This window comes from Watersipora subatra, chromosome 4, assembly GCF_963576615.1.
Source record: "Watersipora subatra chromosome 4, tzWatSuba1.1, whole genome shotgun sequence".
Classification (NCBI taxonomy): Eukaryota; Metazoa; Bryozoa; class Gymnolaemata; order Cheilostomatida; family Watersiporidae; genus Watersipora; species Watersipora subatra.
This window is the reverse complement of record NC_088711.1, coordinates 12,716,639-12,740,633: the sequence shown is the minus strand read 5'-3', so window position 1 is coordinate 12,740,633 and position 23,995 is coordinate 12,716,639. Positions and strand designations below refer to the sequence as shown.

The window sequence follows — 23,995 nt, the reverse complement described above, 5'->3', positions numbered from 1 at the left end:
CCATGATTAGTAATCTGTCAGGCATAATCACATTTACTCACCGATGTGAGGGATGAACATTAAAGAAGCCTTCAAATACTCTTAAAGGCGAAAAGGATTCCTATCAGTAATAGATGGTAGCTGATAATTGCAGCAATAATTGTAATTATTGTAATAGCTGTTGTTACAAGAAACACTGACAGTGTCAAATTGGTGCTCCGCGCCGAGTTTTCCATGTAAAAATACATTTTTATCCCAATGGTCTTGGTGTATACAGGCCATTTGGCATGTGCCAACAGGTGGACTGCTAGTAGCTCACTACCGGAAAAAAGCCATTCGGTGAACACCCTTTAGGTTATATAATCAGTTTTGCGAATGATCAGGTGCATGGCAGGTTTTGTTCATAATTATGAGTAAATATCACGATTGTTAGTAGAAAGAAATGGTAAAAATAATAGCGCTACTCTATTGCAGTAGGAAAGTAGGCAAGCTCTGTTGACCCACCCCACCATGCCTAATCGTTACAGTGAGAACTCTGTTTTAAATGCCAGCTGCTTGTAATTAATAGTGGCTCAAGCCATGTAGAATTTTCCTCATCAGTAATCCGTTAGTTGCTTGATGCAATGCTAGTTATCACAAGTTCTGGTCTGTAGTACGTGGTTATACCTTGCTGCCATTGGCCTGTAGTACGTGCTTATACCTTGCTGCCATTTGCCAGGTACCGATGTGACTAGCATACTCAAGTCTCGTATGAGAAAGCGAGATGACATTGATGGTAAGAAATCCACGATAAGCGTCTCAGCTCGAGCCTCCTTTTTTAAGGATGAACAACAGAGAGTAGCGGAGACGCCTCCGCACAAACCGTTAGAACACAGGCCCCACCTGGACCGTCACCCTTCAGCCAAGATGCCGCGAGTCGATAAACAAGATGTAGAGGTCAGTGTATCTTCTCGTGTGAGTTTAGTATGACATGTGAAGGTGTTGGCGAATTGAGACACTGGAAGATTGGCTGTCGGTTTTGGATAAATCCTTAATAACCATGTTTCAAATTATGTAGGCTAAGGTTCTCTGAAAGTAAAAATGATCATTGAGGTGTGGCAGCAATATAATTTTCTCTTCCTATCACATTTAACTGGTTACAGGCTCATCATGCAATCGGCGCTAAAAGAGCCGTTCTGATGAAAAAGAGACGAAAGAGGTCTGCTACCCAGCCAATCACACTGCATGACTTCATCGCTGCAAAGACTTTCGATCAAGAAAAACAGGATAAAACGCAGGATGAAGTCGACTCACCTGCTGCCAGGCCATTTCGGGGGCGCTTGCTTTCTGTACCGACTACTAGCAGAGAAATACACCAGGTCAAGATTGGGGCTCCTCCTCAGAAGTACATACGACCGAAAGAAAAGAAGGAACAGAAGCCAGAGAAAATACAAAAGAAATCAAAAAGTCGGCCCGTTGGGATGAAAAATGTATCGTCCAAGGTGGACAGCGGTAGATCAGTTTTGAGTAGGAACAGTGTTGGAAGGTCTTCAGTGAGAGGAGTAAGGGATGAAGCCAAGAATAAGGCTTCTACAGCTGCTCTTTCGGATGCTAAATCACCTGAAGAGCCAAACAAGTTTTCGCGAAGGTCTGCAAGCGTGAGGGCTACGAGTTCCTCTACGAGTAGTGTTAAGGCTGCAGCTGAACGTGCTCATGCTCTTGTCGAATCAAGGAAATTATCTCCTACAAAGAAAACACCGGGCAAAGTTGGAGAAGCTATTAGAGCTAAGGCCACAGCCAAAGTCGACAGCAGGCGTGCTTCATCGCATACGCAGGTACCTCTTTCTTTCTGCTTCTAATAACCTCCTGATTGTGATCTATTATTACTTTGGATCTATATATCTTTTGAAAGTTTATTAGCTTGTGTTCCATTCTTTGCTGACTAAATTAGCTATTATGTTATGTAGTTTAGTCTCAATTCTCACTGTACTTCAGCAGCTCGCTTGCCTTATCACCGCTAGTAAGTTTCTGTTCTCTGCGATTGACACTTGTGTTGTCATTTCGCTTCATTTCATAATACATCATTACAGACTATTTTACGCATTGCTTTTCCTACAGATTAACGGGTCTGCCAAGAAATTAAACATCAAGGTGACAGATAATCAGGGATCCTCAGGCACTCCTGAGAGTTGTCCTCTCTCTCCTGCTTCTTCTATTTCCACCACTGATAGAGCCAACATTGAATTTCACAGCCACAGGAATTTTGGATGTGCGTATTAATAACCTTTTAGTGTGACCTTTAACCCTTTAACAGCACTGTAGTAGCATGTGTGAACTTTTTAGCGTGACATTTAACCTTTTAACAGCACTGTAGTAGCATGTGTGAACTTTTTAGCGTGACATTTAACCTTTTAACAGCACTGTAGTAGCATGTGTGTTTCGTGTTACAATTGGCATACTGATCTTGTTCTGCTGGACATTGTGGGGTGGTTTGATTGTGGTTCTGTTCATCTGTGATACTTTGTAACTGTGGTGGTTTTTTACTGTGGCAGTGGTTGACTGCAGTTCTGTTTAGCTGTTCGATTGTTGATTCATTTGTATTGCTGTTCAACTGTGTGGTTGTTCAATTGTGTTGCTGTTGAATTGTATTGCTGTTCAATTGTGTTGCTGTTCATTTGTGTTGCTGCTCGACTGGTGTCGTGTTCGACTGCACTGCTGATCGACTGTAGTGCTATTTGACTACTGCTCTGTTCATTGTAAAAAGTTAGTTTTGTAATGAATCTTAACTCTTACCCGATATTAAATAATCTACAAATCCTTGTTTTTGTTTTATATCAGTCATCACATAATATCTGTTAAATGTCATATAGTGAAAAAATGCAAACCTTGCCTTTACTCTCGACTTCACCCATATTATACAAAATTGCTATTTGTTTGTTTGGAGTTCACTGTTGCTGGTTTCCAAAATGTGCAGTATGTTATCCAGTGACTAGCGGTGCTAGTGAGGATGTTCCCAACTATATGAGAGTTACAACTGCTTCAATGCAGAGGGAGCGGGCAACTCCTACATCTATTATTGATAGTGGGGATGAGCATGCTCACCAGCCAACCAAGAAAAAGACCAGCAGTCATCGTGAACTAGATATTACAGCTCAGCCTTCGTACATGAAGCCTACCAACAGGTGTCATATTTGTTCTCTGTCCATTTCTTACCTGTTTTTGGTCGCTGGATTTTCTACTCAACATCACTATTAGTGTTTCTATTATTAGTTTTGCCCATCGACTGGAGGCCAAGCTTGATGATCTGTCATCTCCAACCGAAGCGAGCGAACCCAAGTCAAAGTCCAAAGCGATATCTTTGCTAGAACAGGAGAGGGGTGAGCCGCCCTCGTTCATGAAGCCTACAGCAAGGTTGGCGCATATATTCATTTCTAAAACTGTTTCAACATTTATGTTATCTTTTTTTGTTCAATATGAATGCCTTGTACATGTTGGCTATTTCATTCTCTGTGACTTTTAGTTACATGAGATCTAAACGCCACTCAACTGGAACCATGTAAGGCACTCTCTTGCTCCATCTAATGACTGTATTTGCTAGGTTGCATGTGATGGTGCTCCCATCTCACACTGGCGGTATCTTGACTTTAGCTCAACTCACACTTGCCTTGTTTGAAATGTAGCTGACCTCTCAACTGTTATGTGCTGTTCTTTTGTGTTGGTTACTTACGCTAAGAGATGTAACTCTTCTCTTCCTAAGCTCCAGCTTCCTGAGATGTAAGCGACACTCTACCGGAACCATGTAAGGATACGGCTGCGCTGCTCTTACACATAGACTCATTGATTCACGGCTCGCTGCTGAATTATTTCTAGATTCAATTGGTACTGACAGCCGTCAATGATTAGCCCACTGGCTACAGATTATTGTAGACTAGATACAGTGATACGGAAGTTGTCTTATCTTTTGATTTCTTTTTTTTATTGATTAACTTCACGATTAAAAAACAAACTTGATTGAAAAACAAGATTTTGAGAGTCTATGTGATGGATATAGATGACCTCATTAGAATTTTAAATGCGGAAATTTTAGCGCTGTTCATTAGGCTTCTTGATTTATTGAGGATTGTTTGATCATGTGATTGATTGTATCAGAAATGTCATTGCATCTGATTGCTTTATTCGCTGGATTCATATCAGGCTTTGCCATTGCTTTCTTTCAGCTCTGCAGTTTCTCACATTAGCAAAAGTTCACAGAATACTTGCAAGATCATAATTGTAGTAAACAGGATAGTAGTTGTAAAAAATACAATGGAGACTTCCAGTATGGTTTTACTGGCAGCATGAGCTGAGTTAGATCAGGGATATTAACTGGTGGGTGACACATATTATGGCCAGTCTGTGCTGTGTAAGCTCTAACCCTAATAGTTTCTCTCCCCTATACCATCCAAGTCAGGTTGTATTTAAAAGGCTTGATAAAGCATTTGATTTCAACACTTTGTTTAGCTCTACTAATCGGCTAGAGAAGATTGAAGGTGAAGAAGGAAAACATCGAGCCCGTCGTCCTATTTCTCCGACTTTGCCAGATGGAGACCTGCCTTCGTATATGAAGGCAACAGAGAGCTACTTTAAAAAGGTGATTACTATGCTCTTTTGTATATTCAGACCCCTTAACACATGTGAATGCCGACTGCTAAGGATTTTACTATCTCTCAACTAACTCTTATACAAATGAACAAAAAAGCAAAGGAGAGTTCCTGCAGTTAACCCGCTTGACTCATCTCTATCTTCTGTGTATTACACTGATTAATGTTAACATTGATTAAAACCTATGCTTGATCTCCAGTTGTTTGTATTATGTTAATTAGGAAGAGAATTACGAAGAGGTAAGTGCAGTTCATATTAAACACACTTCACCCACTAAGTACGGCTCACTTCAACCTCCCCAAAGGTTTTCATTGTATCTTAAACTGACATACACCTGCGTGCCCGTTCTGCATGCTCAGTGGCCTAATGCTAGGACTTCATGGCTGCAAGTTCTTGTTTCTGGTCACCATCGAAACCAACCAGTGATCTTCACATGATTTCTAGCAAATATCGTCTTAGTTAACTGTTGTAATATGTTTAAAAGTTAGTGCTGCGAGTTCAAGCGCTGAAATGTTAATAATTGTCATATATCAATACAGAAGTTTTAAATGAAACCCAAATAAGCCGCTTGCAGTTGGAACTGTACATGCTTTCACCTTAAACTTACCTCTAACTCCATCAGCGCATTAGTAACCAAGTTTGCATTCAAAGATTTGAACTCACATTTGTTCATCTATCAGCGCTTAATCAAGACGAGATAACTCCTAAACTAACTTTTGTAATGTTGAGTTGTATGCTGATTGAAAACATTGTTTCCCAGCTGCTCCGCAGATAAAATTAGGATCTCATAGGGCACTAACATCATCTGTTGCAAAAACAACTCTTATTAGACCTATCATAACATCAACACCTCTTCAATGTCTACAACTCACCACTAAATGATCACTTACCACTTATTTTTAAACCATCATCTTCTCAATTATCATTCATTGTTGTCATTGGTAAGAACTGGTGCCCTTGTAGTTGCCTGCTCATGAGCGGTAAAGCAACTCTCAATTCCTCTTCTGTCACACTCTTGTGTGTCTGATTTCTATAGAAGCCCTGCTTTTGATAGACCAATTAGATTTTCATGACTATTTCTAAGGCTTTATTATGTCTAATATTAGTTTAGCATTTTGCTAATAGATTTTTGCTTATGCCTTGGTGTCTTATCCTTACTAAAATGTTAACTCAATAATGGATACATTCAGTGGATTGAACCTCTACATATAAAGATTTATTTAGATCACCCTGCTTACTTTAACTTCTCCTGTTTGAGCTGTGATGTCCCTTTGATGTTGTTCCACAGTGGCTAGTGGGTCTGATGTAATTTCAAGTGAAGGTTGTTTTAGGTAAAATGTACCAGTTTTAAAAGCAGAACTTTCCCTACATCATTCAATTTCTTTCGTTTGAAAGCTCATAAGTTCAAAGAGGGTAGAAGACTTGAGACTTATAAAGAATTTTGGCAGTTGATAGCTGCGTAAAATTAATAAGATCCTAAAATTGTGTCACAGTAAGTCTTGGCTTTACTCGCAGGTAGAGCATCTGTTTGACGAAGAGCCAGAAGAACCACCCAAGTCAAATAAGAGGGTCTCACTACCTCGAACACTTAATGATGATGAGCTGCCATCTTTCATGAAACCAACAAAAGCTTTTGATGCGCAGGTTTCTGTGGGTGTCGAAGAGCCAGTACCTGAATCTAAACCAAAACGAAAACTGCCTTTAGTTGACCATACAACAGGAGAGGTTTGTAACCTTTCATATCGGTTCACATGTTTGATCAAACATCTAGTCTGAAATGGATTTGTCTTATCTTTCCATATAATCTTAGAGCTAGTGTAAAAGTAGCCTATTCAATTTTAGTTGAGAGAAGCGGTAACATGGAACCCGATTATCATGCGCTGTGGGTGCCCCCATACCCAGTTATCATGTGCTGCAGGTGCTATATCTAATTGTCATATACTGCATGGGGGTGCTATACTCAATTGTCATGTACTGCGGCTGCCATACGCAATTTTCATGGACTGCAGGTGCCATACGCAATTGTCATGGACTGCAGGTGCCATATCTAATTGTCATGTACTGTGCGGGTGCCATACTCAATTGTCATGAACTGCAGGCGCCATATCCAATTGTCATGTACTGCAGGTGCCATATCCAATTTTCATGTACTGCAGGTGCCATATCCAATTGTCATGTACTGCAGGTGCCATATCCAATTGTCATGTACTGCAGGTGCCATCATACATGAAGTCTACAACAGCATATGAGAAACGTGTAGAGGAAGAAGGGCGGTCTGAGACCGGACATACAAGCTTGAGTAATGAGCACAGCAGCACCGATGGCCTAGAAAAAAGGACATCAGTCGCACATAACCTTTCGAATGGAGAAATGCCTTCTTTTATGAAGCCGACCAAAAGTTTCGAGATTCGTGATCGTCACAACGAAGAGGCTCAGAGTCAGTTTGAAGAGTCAACAGAGCCAGAGAAAAAGGTGTCCGCTCCAAGGAAGCCCCGTGTATCACTCACCAGCGGTGAAGTTCCCTCCTACATGAAGACAACGAAATCACATGAGATACGAGAGCATGCCATAGCGACAGGGGTGGTCGAGACAACATCGCTGGAGAGAGCCTTGCAGGGTCCTATGATTGATGAAATTCCAGAGCCAGTTCCTGCCAAGCCTCGTAAAACATCTGTTGGGGGATTCCTTCGAAAAAAGTTTGGCATTGGCAAAGGTAAGACAATTGCTGTGAGTTATTAGTAACCCAATGCTTTTAGGCAATGTTGGCATGCATTGACGGTGTCTTGGGCTGCACTAGACATATATTGACAGTGTCTTGGGCTACACTAGACATGTATTGACAGCATCTTCGGCTACACTAGACATATATTGACAGTATCTTGGGCTACACTAGACATGTATTGACAGTGTCTTGGGCTGCACTAGACATGTATTGACAGTATCTTGGGCTACACTAGACATATATTGACAGTATCTTGGGCTACACTAGACATGTATTGACAGCATCTTGGGCTGCACTAGACATGTATTGACAGTGTCTTGGGCTGCACTAGACATGTATTGACAGTGTCTTGGGCTATACTAGACATGTATTGACAGTGTCTTGGGCTACACTAGACATGTATTGACAGCATCTTGGGCTACACTAGACATGTATTGACAGTGTCTTGGGCTGCACTAGACATGTATTGACAGTGTCTTGGGCTACACTAGACATGTATTGACAGTGTCTTGGGCTACACTAGACATATATTGACAGTATCTTGGGCTACACTAGACATGTATTGACAGCATCTTGGGCTGCACTAGACATGTATTGACAGTGTCTTGGGCTGCACTAGACATGTATTGACAGTGTCTTGGGCTATACTAGACATGTATTGACAGTGTCTTGGGCTACACTAGACATGTATTGACAGTGTCTTGGGCTACACTAGACATATATTGACAGTATCTTGGGTTACACTAGACATGTATTGACAGCATCTTGGGCTGCACTAGACATGTATTGACAGTGTCTTGGGCTGCACTAGACATATATTGACAGTGTCTTGGGCTACACTAGACATGTATTGACAGCATCTTGGGCTACACTAGACATATATTGACAGTGTCTTGGGCTACACTAGACATGTATTGACAGCATCTTGGGCTACACTAGACATATATTGACAGTGTCTTGGGCTGCACTAGACATGTTTTGACAGCATCTTGGGCTACACTAGACATGTATTGACAGTGTCTTGGGCTGCACTAGACATGTATTGACAGTGTCTTGGGCTATACTAGACATGTATTGACAGTGTCTTGGGCTATACTAGACATGTATTGACAGCATCTTGGGCTACACTAAACATATATTGACAGCATCTTGGGCTACACTAGACATGTTTTTGCTTTACATACACCATGAAATCTTACACTGAACCGATTTTTTTTATAGTGTAGGACATGGACAGGGCTTCAGGGTTAGGCGAGAGCAATTAAAATTTGTTATAGCAATCCAATCAATTCGGTTTTATTTTTAGCATTTAAATTGACACATTCGTTGTTTGGTTCCCTAATTTTTAAAAAGACGACTGAGCATCGCATGCTTCATCTGCTAGACATGAGCAAGATACCTTTTATTTGAGCTACATAGCTATTTTGTTGTTATCACCTGGTCATTCACGACACATTGAAGCAAATTACCTCAGCTATTGCAGCTATGGCATTTTCTAAACTAGCCCATTTCAGCTATAGCATCTAATCGCTATGGCAACATATTGGCCATATAGGAAGACGATCCTGTATCCAAGTTAGATTAATCTGCTATATCTGTCTCTTTATCTGGAATCTAGTAAGTCTTTTACTATACAAATTGAAAAATGGAGAAATGGTGGGAAAATAGTTGAGAACAAATGTGATAACTTTGTCACGCACACGGATTATAAACTAAACAAGTACAGTCTAATTATACAGAGCTTTGACTTGCTCTGGCTGCTATGTCAAAATGTGGCTATTATCTGTTTGCTCTTCTCTAAAAGTTGTTAGAAATACTTCATCTTTTAAAAATTTCATTGAAATATCTATATTTTATATGATTTGGTATTAAAAGTTAATTTAGTTACCGTCCTGTCAGTTCGCAGACCCACTTAGTAACTGACACAGTGGAGCTTTTTGATTTTAATCATTTATTTTGAACATTTCTTTTCATAAACCATCGTTTGTGTAAGATAACTGAAATATTCAGTCTCTTTAAAAGCCTGGTTTCCATATGACGGCGCAATGATCGTGCGCGGCCCAGTGATCGTGCGCAATTCATTTCTTGGGCTGTGATGCAGTGTTTCCATCACGCGTAAGTGCCATGCTTGCATTGGACAGGGTGGGTAATTGCCTTGCTTTTTCGTGCGGGAGACCAATTTCTTCGAAAAACAGCCCTCTGTTGCGACCTTGCGCTGTTATATGAAAACCAGGCTTACTCTTTTGTACGGGAGACCGGTTTCTTCGGAAAACAGCCCTCCTTTTGAATTGTGGGATAGGTTGAAAAGATCGAGCGATGTATTGTGGGATACATCATCGTGCGCACCCGTCGCAAGGGTCCATTCTGTTGGATCCTTGCGATCAGCGTACGCACGTCGCGTGATTGTCGTACGTTGACGTTTCCACATCACAGCCGGCCTACGCACGACGTTGTGCGCCTTGTTGCACCCCTTGCGCTGTTAATGGAAACCAGGCTTTAATGTGTTGAAGCACTCATTCAAATTGTTGAGAAGTTTTGGTTCGTAAGGTAATTTCAAAAATTCAGTTCATTTCAGATTGCCATGCATGTTCGTTGTTAAGTCTCTTTTCTATGGTCTAGTTAAACACTTGGGGAAATTGGTTCATTTTCATAGAAGAAGCATCTTCTCTATGCCATCGTAAGGAATACTTTATAGGTACTGTTTGGTAGCTGTGTTTCTCCGTACTATTATTAGTGATGACCTCATAAAATATTTTTGTTTTCAAACAGCTATATCTAAAATTTTGTTTCCTGCCATACGACTCATCAGACACAACTAGAAACATTTCTCATATGTCTGTACGCCCTAGCGGCTATTCAAATTACTCCAGTTACTCAGACATACGTAGTTACTGACCACGATGACAGGGTAATTTGCTGACTCTAGACAAGCTGTGGGTGTCTCATCTGCGGTCTTTTATCAAATTCTCCTGTATCAGTTTGGGCTTCAATTAGCTAATAATCTCCTATTGTTTGTATCATTGTTGGGTGGATACTGAACTGATCCAAGCCGTAGTTTACGCATCAGGCTGATTATAATAGAGAGCTTACTAGGGTTAAGAACTGTGCTTATTGGCAGAGTCTCTTAGTGACATACATACGCTACTTCATTCAACTGTCTTTTCATATTCTCAGCGGCTGACATTTAAATAAGTATGCATAAGCAGATGGCTTATAAATTTATGTGGACTGAGCTCCATATATATTTTACTCCTTCCTCGTGTAGTGTTAGCAACACTTCTATTTACCCGCATTGATTTTTATGCTCCGCTAATGCACTAGAGGACACGGTGAATAGCGATTATTGGTTAGTCGATCCGCGCTAGCAGTCGGTAGATTATATCATTCCTCCTATAAATGACTATCAGCTGGTCGTTATCACACAACTTGACTCTTGTCTTTCTTGATCCCTGGTCGTATTTACTGCCTACTCAGTTATCAGTTTCTACACCTGCTGATAGCTTTCAATTCCGCCTAGCCACAAGTCAGGTAGGTCTCATTACCTTCCCAACTTATGGTCTTCTCTTTCTATAATTTTATAGTACAGTTTCATTGCGCGCCACCTAACATAGGTTGGGTTAACCAACTTCATTGTCAGAGCTTCGCTCCTCTGTGCTGACACTGACACTTACAAACAGGTGGTTTTGCCACTAGCAACCAGATTGTAATCGATTCACTGGTGAGTCCAGAGATATTCAGATCAGAGTAAAAAAAGCTTTAATATTATGAGCCCTTAAATAGTTTTGGGTAACCAATTTCATTGTCACAGAGTTTTGCTCCTATGCACTGACACTTACTAACAGGTGATTGCAAGGATTTTTCGCTACCGAGCAGCTTAAATCTATTCACTGTTGAAGCCTGACCAGAGATCATCTAAAAATGCTTTAATATTGTAACATTTACTAAAAGTTTTGCAAAGGACGGCTGTCAGGCGTTACTGAAATGTTGCGACTGGTGTGACACTCGTGCAGTCTTGAGTAGCTAGTTGTGCTTGCTAGTGACTACATTTGGTTAGCAGTTCTTAGTGTTACGCCACTTATACCCTAACGCTTTGGGCTGCGTGTACTTAACTAAGGGCAATGTCAACAATAAATTACTTATAGTCAGCATAATTATAGTCGGTTGCGTTGCGCTGTCTCTGTTGCTGTTGTCAGTCACATGCCTCCCTGTCTCCCATTCCTATGGCCATCGAACGATGGTGGCAGGTGCGACAGGTTGCTAGTTATAGTTCACCACTAATTGTCTATTAGGTCTTGGATGCAATGGGTTTAGACTATTTGAAATACCAGCACCATGGCTACTAATACTCTTCATTAATATTCTCCATCTTACAATTGTCACAGTAATGCGCACTTTTGCTTTACATCTTGCAACAAGCTTTTTAATGCATTTTTGATGTGAACTCGGTTCAGTTGATTATGATTACTGGCTGTTGCCTTCCCTTTCTTCGGAGCTCATATATGCTTTATATATTAGTTGTGGCTTATGTCATTTGATGTGGCTTCTTGTTGGCAGCTAAATAGATCAGATCTCGTGCAAGATTTTTTTTTATTGACTCGTGCAGCATGACTCACTCCGCGCGGCACTCAGCCGATTCAACTTGACAGGCTCTCTCTAGCCCTTTCCATATAACATCAAAGTGTTGATAATTTGTTTGCTCGCTATCTAAAATACTTTCAACTGCTGTAAAGCAAATGCCATAGCATGGCTTGACACTGACAGGCTGGTTTTCTGTCAGATCTGCCAGCGTTTATTACTTGTAAAATATCTAACAATGTTTAGCATCCTGTCTGCATAGCGATGAGGAGTTATGTATTATCAGCTGACCAATTGTCAAAGCATTGATAGTTATAGACTAGATTCACCAGTTGGTTCTTGCCTTTTGAAGCGATATGGGGTGTCAGATTGCTTTCAAGTTTCTATGGACAGAGCGTCATGGAACTTGAGCATTTGGCACATAATGACAAGCTTTAGAGACCTAAGGCCATCCTTCCTATCAGTTTGCATCTAAGCAAAGGTCGTTTGTTGCATTTAGGTACTTCAGTCGACTCGGCACAAAGCTCAGGTGCGGTCGCTAACAAGCCGAACAAGAAGTCAAATACGAAGTCTGTTCCTAGCAAAGCACCTGTCATATCTAGTCAACCTAATGACATTCCATCTTATATGAAACCAACTACAAACAGCTCTCGCAAAATCTCTGAAAGGTATTGTTGGCTTTATTTTTGTTTGTTACTTTATCTTCCTGTTTGTTACTTTATCTTCCTGTTTGTTATTTTATCTTCCTGTTTGTTACTTTATCTTCCTGTTTGTTACTTTATCTTCCTGTTTGTTACTTTATCTTCCTGTTTGTTACCTTATCTTCCTGTTTGTTACTTTATCTTCTTGTTTGTTACTTTATCTTCCTGTTTGTTACTTTATCTTCCTGTTTGTTACTTTATCTTCCTGTTTATTACTTTATCTTCCTGTTTGTTACTTTATTTTCCTGTTTGTTACTTCATCTTCCTGTTTGTTACTTTATCTTCCTGTTTGTTACTTTATCTTCCTGTTTGTTACTTTATCTTCCTGTTTGTTACTTTATCTTCCTGTTTGTTACTTTATCTTCCTGTTTATTACTTTATCTTCCTGTTTGTTACTTTATCTTCCTGTTTCTTACTTTATCTTCCTGTTTGTTACTTTATCTTCCTGTTTATTACTTTATCTTCCTGTTTGTTACTTTATCTTCCTGTTTGTTACTTTATCTTCCTGTTTGTTACTTTATCTTCCTGTTTGTTACTTTATCTTCCTGTTTGTTACTTTATCTTCCTGTTTGTTACTTTATCTTCCTGTTTGTTACTTTATCTTCCTGTTTGTTACTTTATCTTCCTGTTTGTTACTTTATCTTCCTGTTTGTTACTTTATTTTCCTGTTTGTTACTTTGCAAAAAAGGCTGCTTATTCTTGCATCTGTAAAGCTCAACAGATTCAAGGAGTAGAATGACTTGTCAAGTACCTTGTGTAAAGCTTCAGCACTATGTTTTGGAGTTATTTCATATCGCATGTGTAAATGTGAAATGGTTGTGATGAAATTGTTGATACTTTTTGCGCTCATTCTAATATCCTTTATTTCTACATTATCTGCAAGTTTAAAGCTTCTGATGCCATTATTGGATGGCTTCCTTTGTAACATTTTGCCCAGAACATGCTAGTGAATCCAGAGTCTTGGATAGCTCAGCATACATTTGCTCGCTGTTGTGTAATTTCTTGGCAAGGACATTGCCATTTTGCTTAACTGACAGTTTCATTTCTTTTCTTGGCTTCATTATGTAGAGGAATCTTTGCAAATTGTGCATTATAGTATTTTGAGATCGTTATCTGTTATTCCTCTTGCGTTCCTCACTATCAGCAGCCGTTAAAAATAATGCAAAATGCTTGCCTTCAACTTTCTTAACAGAATAGCTGTTTCCAGTGACTAGCTCACTGTCAATTATATTGGACGACTGAACAGTGTGTTCTTTGAAGAATTGAACTCTCACCCTCTCATACAGCTACAGTAGCCGCCATAACTGTACTAACATTGACTAGTGAACCTATGGCAGCATTTTTAATACTTCGCTCTATGAATAATGAATGCTTGTCACATTTTAAACTATTCAGTATTTTTATTTTTGTCTCATCTTTAAGCATTACGTATAACAGTTGAATCTATATCAATGACCTCATGTGTTCTCTAGGAGAAAAAGTGTGTCTTCACTAAGTCTAGATAAGACAGCCTACAGGTAGGCCCTTACCATAACATGACTGGCTAACTCGTAGCCTCGCTATCTCATTGCCAACAGGGGACGTGGATTGACTTTGTGTAGTGTAGTGGTGGCTCTAGATTATCAGCTAACATTTAACTTTTCCTCGTGGCTGGATGCCCGCCTAACCGTTCACTTGAGTGAACCTATTTTCAAACTGTTCTACAATCAGGTATTGCAAGGCCTACTAGTTACAGACATAAAGACTGACAGATCATGAAATGTTTTTGACAGAGCTACTTGCAAGGAAGGTTATATGATAAGGCTCCTTTGCTCTGTGAAACATTACGCTTTGTCTATATGACCCTTTCTTCTTCGCGAAGGAAAGGCTTGTTGCAAATTCGAGCTAACATCGTTGATCATCTTTTTCTTTATTAAACGATGTCATGTTTCAAGAGTCATATTCTATTGTATAGCCTACATAGGTTACGCAACCGCATTTCACTAGCCCTCTGTCGTATTCATGTTTATACATACATTTATATATTTTTATAGTTATATTTTAGAACATTTTATAAATACAGTGATATATGCGTATGTAATATTTACATTGCTGGCAACTTTCCAAGAGAATGCATGTTATAGTAAAACTTGAATATAAACCAGAGTCTGTGTATTGTTGTTTTACACCATGGTAGCAATACAAAGCATAGTGCTAGTATGATCACATTCCTGAATAACTTCATTAGGGGGTGCGAGACATACCCGCACTTGCATCTCAATCGAATCGCTTCTGTAGTCGTCTTCTCTGTTTTCGGAGGAGCATATCTTGTTGTTCTACCGTCTACATTATCAGGTGAAATCTCTTTATCAATTTTGTCACTAGTCGTGCTGCGAACAGCACTCCCTGCTGGTGGAGGACAGGAAAGTTTAGTACTATTTATCGTAACTGGCATCTTTTCCATACAAGTTATGGTAGGGATGGGAGTAGCAACAACAAAACTGCTGCAAGTACTCATGGATACATTTTCTTGCCTCGGAAGACTTAAGCGAGAGGATAACCTCTGTACTGTGAGAGCTTGTGTCTCTGGACAGGTAGCATCATCTCTATATGATAAGAACATACTCAAGCTATCGGAAGGGGAACTTAAAGTACACCACTCTGTTTCTCTTATTTCGAGTTCCCTCTTGAGTCGACCTAGCTGCTCCGAATGCCTGGATATTCTCTTCATAAACCCTTTGACGAGTTGCAGGTCGCCTTTTACCTGCTTGATTAGGAAGGCAAGGTGTACGGGTGATAGATTGCGGTTGATAATATGTTGCATTTCACACAGACCCTCTTCTATCTGTTTGATGATGTGCTCGGTGTGCCTGCCAAGTGAATCGTGGAGTTGTTCTCTCTGCGTGATCGTCTCACGGTTTAGGTCCCTGTACCCCTGATTTATGTTGTGGCTAGAGACCATCCGGCAACCAACTGAGTGCATTCCTTAACGCTGTCCAAATCGCTGTCAGCTGTCACCCTCGGCAATGACTACAGCGCTACGAACAAGTTTAAACAGTGATTCTAATGTTGTAGTTGTTATCACCTTAATGCAGGCCGTTGCTGTGTGTGACCTTGCGTAGATTTCATTGTTGGCTTGGCTAACTTACCTCTGCTCTTCATTCTTATGGCTCTATTTTTGTCATGCTTTGCTCAGCTGTTTATAATTTTTGTGGAGTTGTAACTTTAAGATTTAGACGACATGTATTGCATGATAGTTTTGTTTTCTTTGTTAGTGCGAATAAAATGCCTTGTCAATAACCGCTGTAAGCTTGAAACTTTTCCATGCGCTAGTAATGATAAGCCGTTATCTGTCAAAAGCCTTATTATGTTCTATTGTTGGCGGAATGGAAATTCCAGACAACACTGATTTCACAACTCCTTGAGTCTGCGCACTCGAGTCAGTAACTCGCTGTGACCGAGTCATTGCTCTCCTAGGCCAGTGATAAAAGCTGCACGTGTCATAAATGTCTTTCTACTTGGTTAGTGGTGCAGAAGAGACAGACGATAGCATGAGCAGCACGACTCTCACTTCTCCTTCTGTCCATGAAAAGACTCCAATCATCAACATCTCTCAGGTTTCCATCGATGGCCAAGATATGGATGTGGCGATGAGACCGAAGAAAACGCCTTCGCGGACAAAGAATTCAGAAGATATTAATGCAAACACACCGCCTCGCTCTACCATCGCTAACAGGTATTATATTATTATAACTGCAGGGATATTTATTGCCAAAACTATTGCTTTGTGAACCTTGAGCCTGGTTTTTATTCATCCTCTCAACCTCAGTTAGGTCGATGAATTTTGCAATGCGGTTATGGGACAGAAAACTGAATTTTAGTCACAAATTATTTCCCTGTGGAATAATTTACTAGTCATTCACATGCTTGATAATGAGCAGTAGCTCAGGTCAATAACAAATAATAAGTGTAGTAGTTGCTATTCTGTTGGCTATGCACTCAGCCAGCTAAAAATCAGCTGAAGGCACCGCATAACTGAGCCTTTTTCTATATGAAACATTTGTAAAACCTTGAATAAAATAATGGGATATTCATTGGAAGGTAAATCCTACTACTAATATGGTGTGCGCTAGAGCCAAACATTATTTCTCATATTTTTGGCATTTTCACAATTTTCACAGGAAACTGACTGTCAGGTACAGCTATCTATTATTCTGAGAAATATTTTATCGCTGTCAGCAAAATCGGCAAAATCTTGTATTGATGCTCGATTTTTTATCTTGTTTTCATCGATTATGTTCAGATATGACAAATGAGGCGTATACTCAATCATCTATGAAAATTTTGTTGCTGTATAAAGTTTGTGAAGCTATATTCTCATTGGTGAAACATTATTTTTAACAGGAAACAGATTCAATCGCTCTACTAATTCCATGTGTTGTGTTGTTTATAAAGGTAATTGTTGGGATTGCTGGGATAAATCAAATCTTGATCAACACCCAATGGGTAAACACAGGGAACTAAATCACTTCGCCATAGCATATGAGTACAGTGCAACCTCGGTTCTCGAACACAATCCATTCCAGAAGGTTGGTTGAAAACCGAGTTGTTCGAGATCTGAAACCGGTTTTCTCATTAGAATTAATATGTATAAGTTTTAATCCGTTCCAAGTCGATTTAACAACCTCGGTAATTTATTTTTTAACATTTTACACCATAAACTGTACTGTATACTGCATACTATAAATAAAAACAGGTAGATGTAGATCGTGTTTAACTTTAATAAAAGATTTTTTATCTATGAGGATTAAAAAAGAAAACAAAAAGTAAACACTTTATATGCTTTGCTCTTAGGACATCAAAAACATTAAAGGTTACGATACAATACAAAAAATCGCAGAAATTGATAATAAAACAGCAAAAAAATGCAACAGATCAGTTACATCAAAAATCGTGTGAAAGAAGAAAATAGAAACATCAATGGCAGGTTTACTTCAATCTTTGAAGATGAATCCTCCTCTAAAACAATTTAGAGTAACTCGACTGGAGGAGTTGTGTCCCTAGAAAATCTCTTCGGTAGAGGCGATGTCCTCCCAGATGGCTTCTTTTTGTAAAGAATTAATGATGTGAAACTTCTCCCTTTTTTAGAACCTTCCGAAAGTGGCTCCTATCTACGTTAAACGTATAAACATGCTGTTTCCGGAACTGTTGCGAATGTTTAATTCAAATGCGCATGTTCCGGTTTGGTCGAGAACCGAATTTATGGTCGAAATCCGAGACAAAAAAATCTCAAATTTTTTGGTCGAAAACCGAGTTGGTCGAGAAGCGATGCGTTCGAGAACCGAGGTTGCACTGTATATGTATATTTTAATGATATCTAATAGATGATTGAGGTCTAGCGCTCCCGGCCATAACAGAAAACTTCTCCAACATACCTCAAAACAGTTCACCCAATTCCCTTATTTTATAAAATAATCTTCTTCGTTTAGCTGTACCGCAATGGCTTGAGAAATGTATGAAAGCCAGGCTTATCATCCTGAGTGTTCGGTAAGGCTGAAGAATACTCTAGTCTACCGAGTCTACAGCTAAATACAATAGAAATCTTTTCAGGGATCATTAATTAAAAAGTTGAAGTTATGTTAGTATCGTCCTCTCATGGCTGAATTATGGAGCTAGTGACCCAGTTCAAACGCTGCACTTGAGAGAAGTGACTCACTCGTCTTCTCTATATTATTAAATCCTTCCACAATTATAGCTCTTGCTAATCTTTTCCTACAATATCTAATAGCCATTGCATACCTTAAAAGAGCTATTGTCTCCTCTTGTTACACAATTTCCTTTCAGCGGCTATTCAAAAGTATGGCTTTGTGATAAATTAATTTATCTTTGAATTGAGAATGTTATTAGATTGTGTGAATCCATTATGAGCTACGTTAGATTAGGGAGTCGGCTCATCGTGATATGTATGGCTAACCTTGTGTATTGTATCTGAGCAGGAGTGCGTCAGTACGGGTGCGAGGCACCAAGGCTCAATCACTGTAAGTCAATTGCTATAGCCTTCTTCCCACCATGGTGTGTGTTTCCATTATTTAACAATCATTTCACCTCTCACAGTAATTTCACCTAGTAATTTCACCTAGTAGTTTCACATCTGTGGCAGTGATTTACACCTGGTTGTATTTAATGTACATTGTCACAATGACTTCATGGTGGTCTTTGCGCATTGTACGTAACGCTTATAGATGTGTTGGATGATGAGAATGTGGAGTGTATGTCTAGCAGATGCATCGGCAGTCCACGGATTGGTCTGACCTATATAGCGCAGCTTATGCACTCCTTTCCTGCTTGTGGTTTCCTAATAGACGTGTACTGTTACATAGTGGTACCTACAGCTGGTGTCAGTGTGCCAGGCCTGTTCATAATATTCCGCTTCAGCTCTCTAAACAGACTGCCTCCATAATGCCTTACAGCGCTGCCATTGCTGTCTGACCGGGCTTATTGTTATGCTAGGCCTTGCTGCCAATGGTGTCAGCAGAAGTCCAGAGTTGGTGGCACTTCAACCGGATCCAATCAACAGACGTTTCGGTTTTAGTTGTTTCAGTCTAAAAACTCTGCCAGAACTAGTTCAGCCTTCAGCTCACTGTGTGCCAGAGCTAAGTTTTCCTCATTTGGGATGAAAACCCAAAATAGCAGGGTGTATCAAGAATTGTCTACACATGTAATGTTTAAATAGCAAGTGAGAAATCAGGAAGAAAGACTTCATTTCGGTCATTCCATGTCACGCTTGCTTTGATATAGAATATTTTGCTATAAAGTTTCAGATAATAGAAAGCGTTTATCTTAGGCTAGCTCTTCACATGTAGCAAATGTCTCTTGTCAAGATGAACTTAGACTAAATATTAGGAGATTCTATCAGGAGTATCTGTATTTTTCTTTTATTTGCGATTGTTTTTAATATTTTAATGATGTTTAATAATGTTTGAGGTGATCTGACTGCCAGGATGTTTCAAGATTTAAAATTGACAAAACTTGGTCCGCGGTTCATCGCGGAAATGACGTGACTAGCTTCTATCGTTGCTATAGTTGCAGCGTTACGCGTCTTATTCTGTCAGTCTCTGCAACTATTATAGCCATCATAATCACACTTTTGCTTGATCTGAGCGTTTCAATCGCGATGAAGTTTTGTCAATTTTAATCTTGAAACATCCTGGTAGTCAGATCATATCAAACATCAAATATTTTGGCAGTCAGAACATCAAACATAAAAAACAATCGCAAATAATAGAAAAATACAGATACTTTCTGATAAAATATACTAAAATTTTGCACAAGTTCATCTTTGAAGGTTTGAAGCAAACTTTCAGCGCCATCGTTTTGTTTATCATTGGGGGCACGTCATTTCTGCCTGCATCACAAATGCTCATAACATCCGGTAACCACTTTATCTTTCACTCAGTTAAATCTTTAAACCATCTGCCATTTAACCAGCCCCCATTACAAGTATTGCAGTTGGCTTTATCAGTTGGCTTCTTGAATAATTGATGCACATGATTTTTGCCAATGTCTGCGCCTCTGCCTCCTACGCTGTCATTAGGTTTACCAATGTCTTTCCTTTGGGCTCACAAATGGTCATAAATCTTTTTAAGCTAATGAGTTGCCCTCGAAATGTCTTGTTCTACTTGTTCGGTGCAGGCTAGCCTCGTTGCAAGTGAATGGAGAGGAGGGATGGAAGAGGAGGATTGGTGAGAAAGATCACGGCAGCTTCAGGTCAGGTAGTATCCATGACAGGCTCAGTAAGATAGAGGATAGCTCGAAGAGCTGGCAGAAAAACAAGGGCATCGAAAATGATGCGAAGCAGTTCACAGTTGAAGGCAAAATGGCCAGTAAGTGTCCTATGCAAAGGTCGTCATGAGGTCATGCAATGATTGTATCTCAACGCCATATTTTCATCTCAGCTTTTAGCCTCTGTACCAGGAATCGTGTTTGTCTTGTGAAAGTTGAAACCATAAAAAGTTAGATTCATATCGCTAAACTGCTCATTGTCGTTGGACTGTCGCTCTTATGTTCAAACTACTGTTACATCTCTGACTTGAAAATAGCTAAAGAACATTACTGAGTCTTGTGGTCTGTATGAGTTGTCACCCCTTGTCGCATGCCTCTGCAGAAAAAGGAGATCTCAAAGTAGCCGCTAGTCCACTGATGCCCAGAAAAGAAAAGGCTGGTGGTGCTGTAAAGAGAGCCCAATCTCTTAGGATAAAGCGTGAGGATGGCAAAACTCCCCCAAAATCTCCGGTCAAGAAATCTCAGTCTACGCTAGCGACAAGCAAAGCAGAGACTCCGAAAGTAACGGAGACAGCAGTTGTGCGAGTGCCGGAGCAGGACGATGCTGCTGAGTTCTTTGCTCTCTCTTCCACTCAAGAGGACATCGATGTGTCTGCTGATGATTTTGATCATATCTTCATGGACTCTGGCAAGGTGTAAGTACATTCAGTACCTGTCTTGTCGTCTTCAAGGTTTGGTTGTACTTTTACCTACGATGAGTTGTGACACCTGTAAAAGATAGAAAGCACCCCATGACTGGATTTACCGATATATATATATATATATATATATATGTATATATATATATACTCATGCTACAGACAGTACTGTTTCGGCTATTGAAGCCTCATCAGTGCAGCTCAGAGCTTTGGCAAGGGACACAAATCCCATTACCAATGAGAGTTGACTTCCTGCCATGAAACAACTAGGTTGCCTCACAGACTTTAAGAAAGTCAATGTGCTGGCACCAGAGTGCTCAAATCACAAAAGTGATGAGCTTTGCACTATATATATATATATATATATATATATATATATATATATATATATATGTATATATATATATATATACACTAGCTGTGCTACTCTGCGTTGCCCGGGTATTAAAAAAGTTTGGACAGAAATTTGATTTGTATTTAACATATAACAACATTTGCCATTTTAACTTTCAAACTACATATCATGAGAGAAGTTTTTTGTGTGTTTGAAATAAATTAAGCAAACAATAAAACAACTGTAAAGGTTTTAAAACTTTGTTAAACAACTGTAACTTTCAAGCTATTAGCCTGGCACATTGCCAATGGAAAATTCCGGTAAGCTGCTAGGCTTCTAATGACTGTACTCCATGACATTGCATCAGCATTGTTGTCCAACTACAGTTATTCTAATCCCACAACCAAACACAAGCAGGGTGATTGTTTGGGAGATTTATGATAAATGCATGTGCACACAACTCACGAAAATTATTCATCAACACCGTCGCAAACCCTTGTACCGAAATCTCATCAACAAATTTAACCATTTTTCAATGGAGTCGTTAAGTATAAAAATGATACAAAACACATATAAACATATTTAATTATGTTACCAAATCTTTATTATTTGTAGACAATATCCTAGACCTTATCCATCTGATCGGATTATACAAAACTAGACATTAATTTGGCCTAAATTCGCAATAAAAAACCAATCAAAATTAAGACCGGCCAACGATACGACAATAAAGCCGTGTGACAGATAGTAGAACTATTAAGCATGGCGCATTTCACCAGAAGAACGTGTTCATTTCACCGGTCTATAGCATTGTCTAATTGCTGAAGGTTTCTAATATTTTTCCATTTTTAATATCTTGCAAAAATATTTAATTATAAGAATAATTATTTGATCTTATAAAATTATCATAAGAATAATTATTCGAATTTATTTGTCCGAAGGTTTCTGTAATAAACGTAGACCGTTTGAGGCGTTGACCGATTTGCAGGTACGAAATTGTTGTACACGGTTTATCAGCCTATGTTTTTGTCCAATTACTGAAGGTTTCATTAAATTATTTAAAATGTTAGCCAAAATTCTTTACATCTTATGTACAAGCTAGGGCCGAACTACAATGCCCCTTTATGATGAGAACATTTTTCTATTTTGCTCCAGTTTGCAGAAAACTTCCAGACGTGTGAACGCTCATACTTGCTTTTTGCTAGATCGCTATCAAAACCATTCTACATTCAACACAACCAACTTTCAAACTGTGTATATTACACAGCAGCTTGCCATTTTACGTATAATATTGCATTTCAGAGATATAATAAACATATTTCCTTTTTGCTGTTGTTAAATTACATACATTACAGTAGGTTAGGTCTACAGCTTTAATTAATATTCATTTTATTGTTGTAAAACATGGGTTTGAGATACTAGTAGATTAGGTGCGATTTTTTTATAACCTTTTTTTTTGCATAATTGACTTTTTAAATTTAATTTCAAAACAACTTGACAACTACCATGAACATACAAATTCCCAGAACATCACGTCGTGGCCGACGCAGTGGCCGTCCACGTGTCTCTCAATTATTACAGCTCAATAGGAGGATAAATAGAAGGTCCTCACAGCAACCATCAACATCAAATGCTAATGTTCAACAACACGCTACTCAAATTAATAACAGCAACTCATCTGATTCAGAGAATTCTTTAGTAGATGTTGTAGGCTGATGTAAATGACATGGACTTGGCAGCCCCTTTGTTTCTAGATGATGATCATGATTTTATGGACATCATTGACCATGAAAATATTGCACAAAACAATATTGCTCCTCCCAATGCTGCCCCCCCCCCCCCTTCATCACATTCCTCATTTTCAATCTTTAGATTGTCCTGATTTTCAAGAACTGCTATAACAACTTTCTAGGCAGACTTTACAACAACATATCACAGCTCACATGTACTGGATGTAATGAGAAACATCTCATTACATACAATGCTCAAATACAACTATGTCATACGTGCCAACAAGTTCCCCTGTCAAATTCCTAGATTACTAGAATTTCCTTTTTGAAGTCGTGCTCCCTCAAATTTATTTTATATCATCTTGAACAACTCTCATTTACACTATACTCTGTCAATTCCTGCTGACAATTACTTTTTCAACAACCAGCTGAACCCTAAAATCATAAAGGGTAGCTGATGCAGCTCTGCATTGTGGCGTAGCGGACAAACTAGGATATGGATTACTTATTCAATTAGTTAGTTGTCGATTAGCTAAAGGCTAATCTTGTCCATATTAGGCTCAGCTCCATAACCAAGATCAAACCAAAACGCAACAAGCCTTCCAGCTCCCCCAATCCTTATAAAGCTCTTCAAATGAGGCAGGATATCAAGTCCGAGTACACAGAGAGAAAGAGCGACATTGCCGACATTGAGATGAAGAGGCTGAACAAGCACCAAGGTGAGTGTGAGACACTCAGGTTTCGTGCTGATGGAGATACCTCTCCATATGTAGTAAGCTGAGTTCTATATTAAAGCAGTTTTGTATTTCACAGGCTTGATAGTATCGACTTGACACATTGTCAGAGTGACTATCAGACTCGGGTTGTCTGACACA

General features: G+C 39.3%; 1 protein-coding gene across 1 annotated transcript in view; it reads left to right on the top strand.

Moving 5' to 3' along the window:
* LOC137395281 (supervillin-like) overlaps window positions 1–23,995 on the top strand; it is a 78,612-nt gene that overhangs the window by 36,911 nt on the left and 17,706 nt on the right. Inside the window, exons 18-32 of the mRNA XM_068082155.1 lie at window positions 698–915; window positions 1,122–1,793; window positions 2,077–2,227; window positions 2,945–3,140; window positions 3,214–3,369; window positions 3,479–3,514; window positions 4,459–4,588; window positions 6,115–6,324; window positions 6,814–7,312; window positions 12,396–12,564; window positions 16,103–16,312; window positions 18,573–18,614; window positions 20,269–20,459; window positions 20,741–21,053; window positions 23,679–23,839. Of these exons, the coding sequence (XP_067938256.1) occupies window positions 698–915; window positions 1,122–1,793; window positions 2,077–2,227; window positions 2,945–3,140; window positions 3,214–3,369; window positions 3,479–3,514; window positions 4,459–4,588; window positions 6,115–6,324; window positions 6,814–7,312; window positions 12,396–12,564; window positions 16,103–16,312; window positions 18,573–18,614; window positions 20,269–20,459; window positions 20,741–21,053; window positions 23,679–23,839 (3,354 nt within the window). The remainder of the gene's footprint in view (window positions 1–697; window positions 916–1,121; window positions 1,794–2,076; window positions 2,228–2,944; window positions 3,141–3,213; window positions 3,370–3,478; window positions 3,515–4,458; window positions 4,589–6,114; window positions 6,325–6,813; window positions 7,313–12,395; window positions 12,565–16,102; window positions 16,313–18,572; window positions 18,615–20,268; window positions 20,460–20,740; window positions 21,054–23,678; window positions 23,840–23,995) is intronic.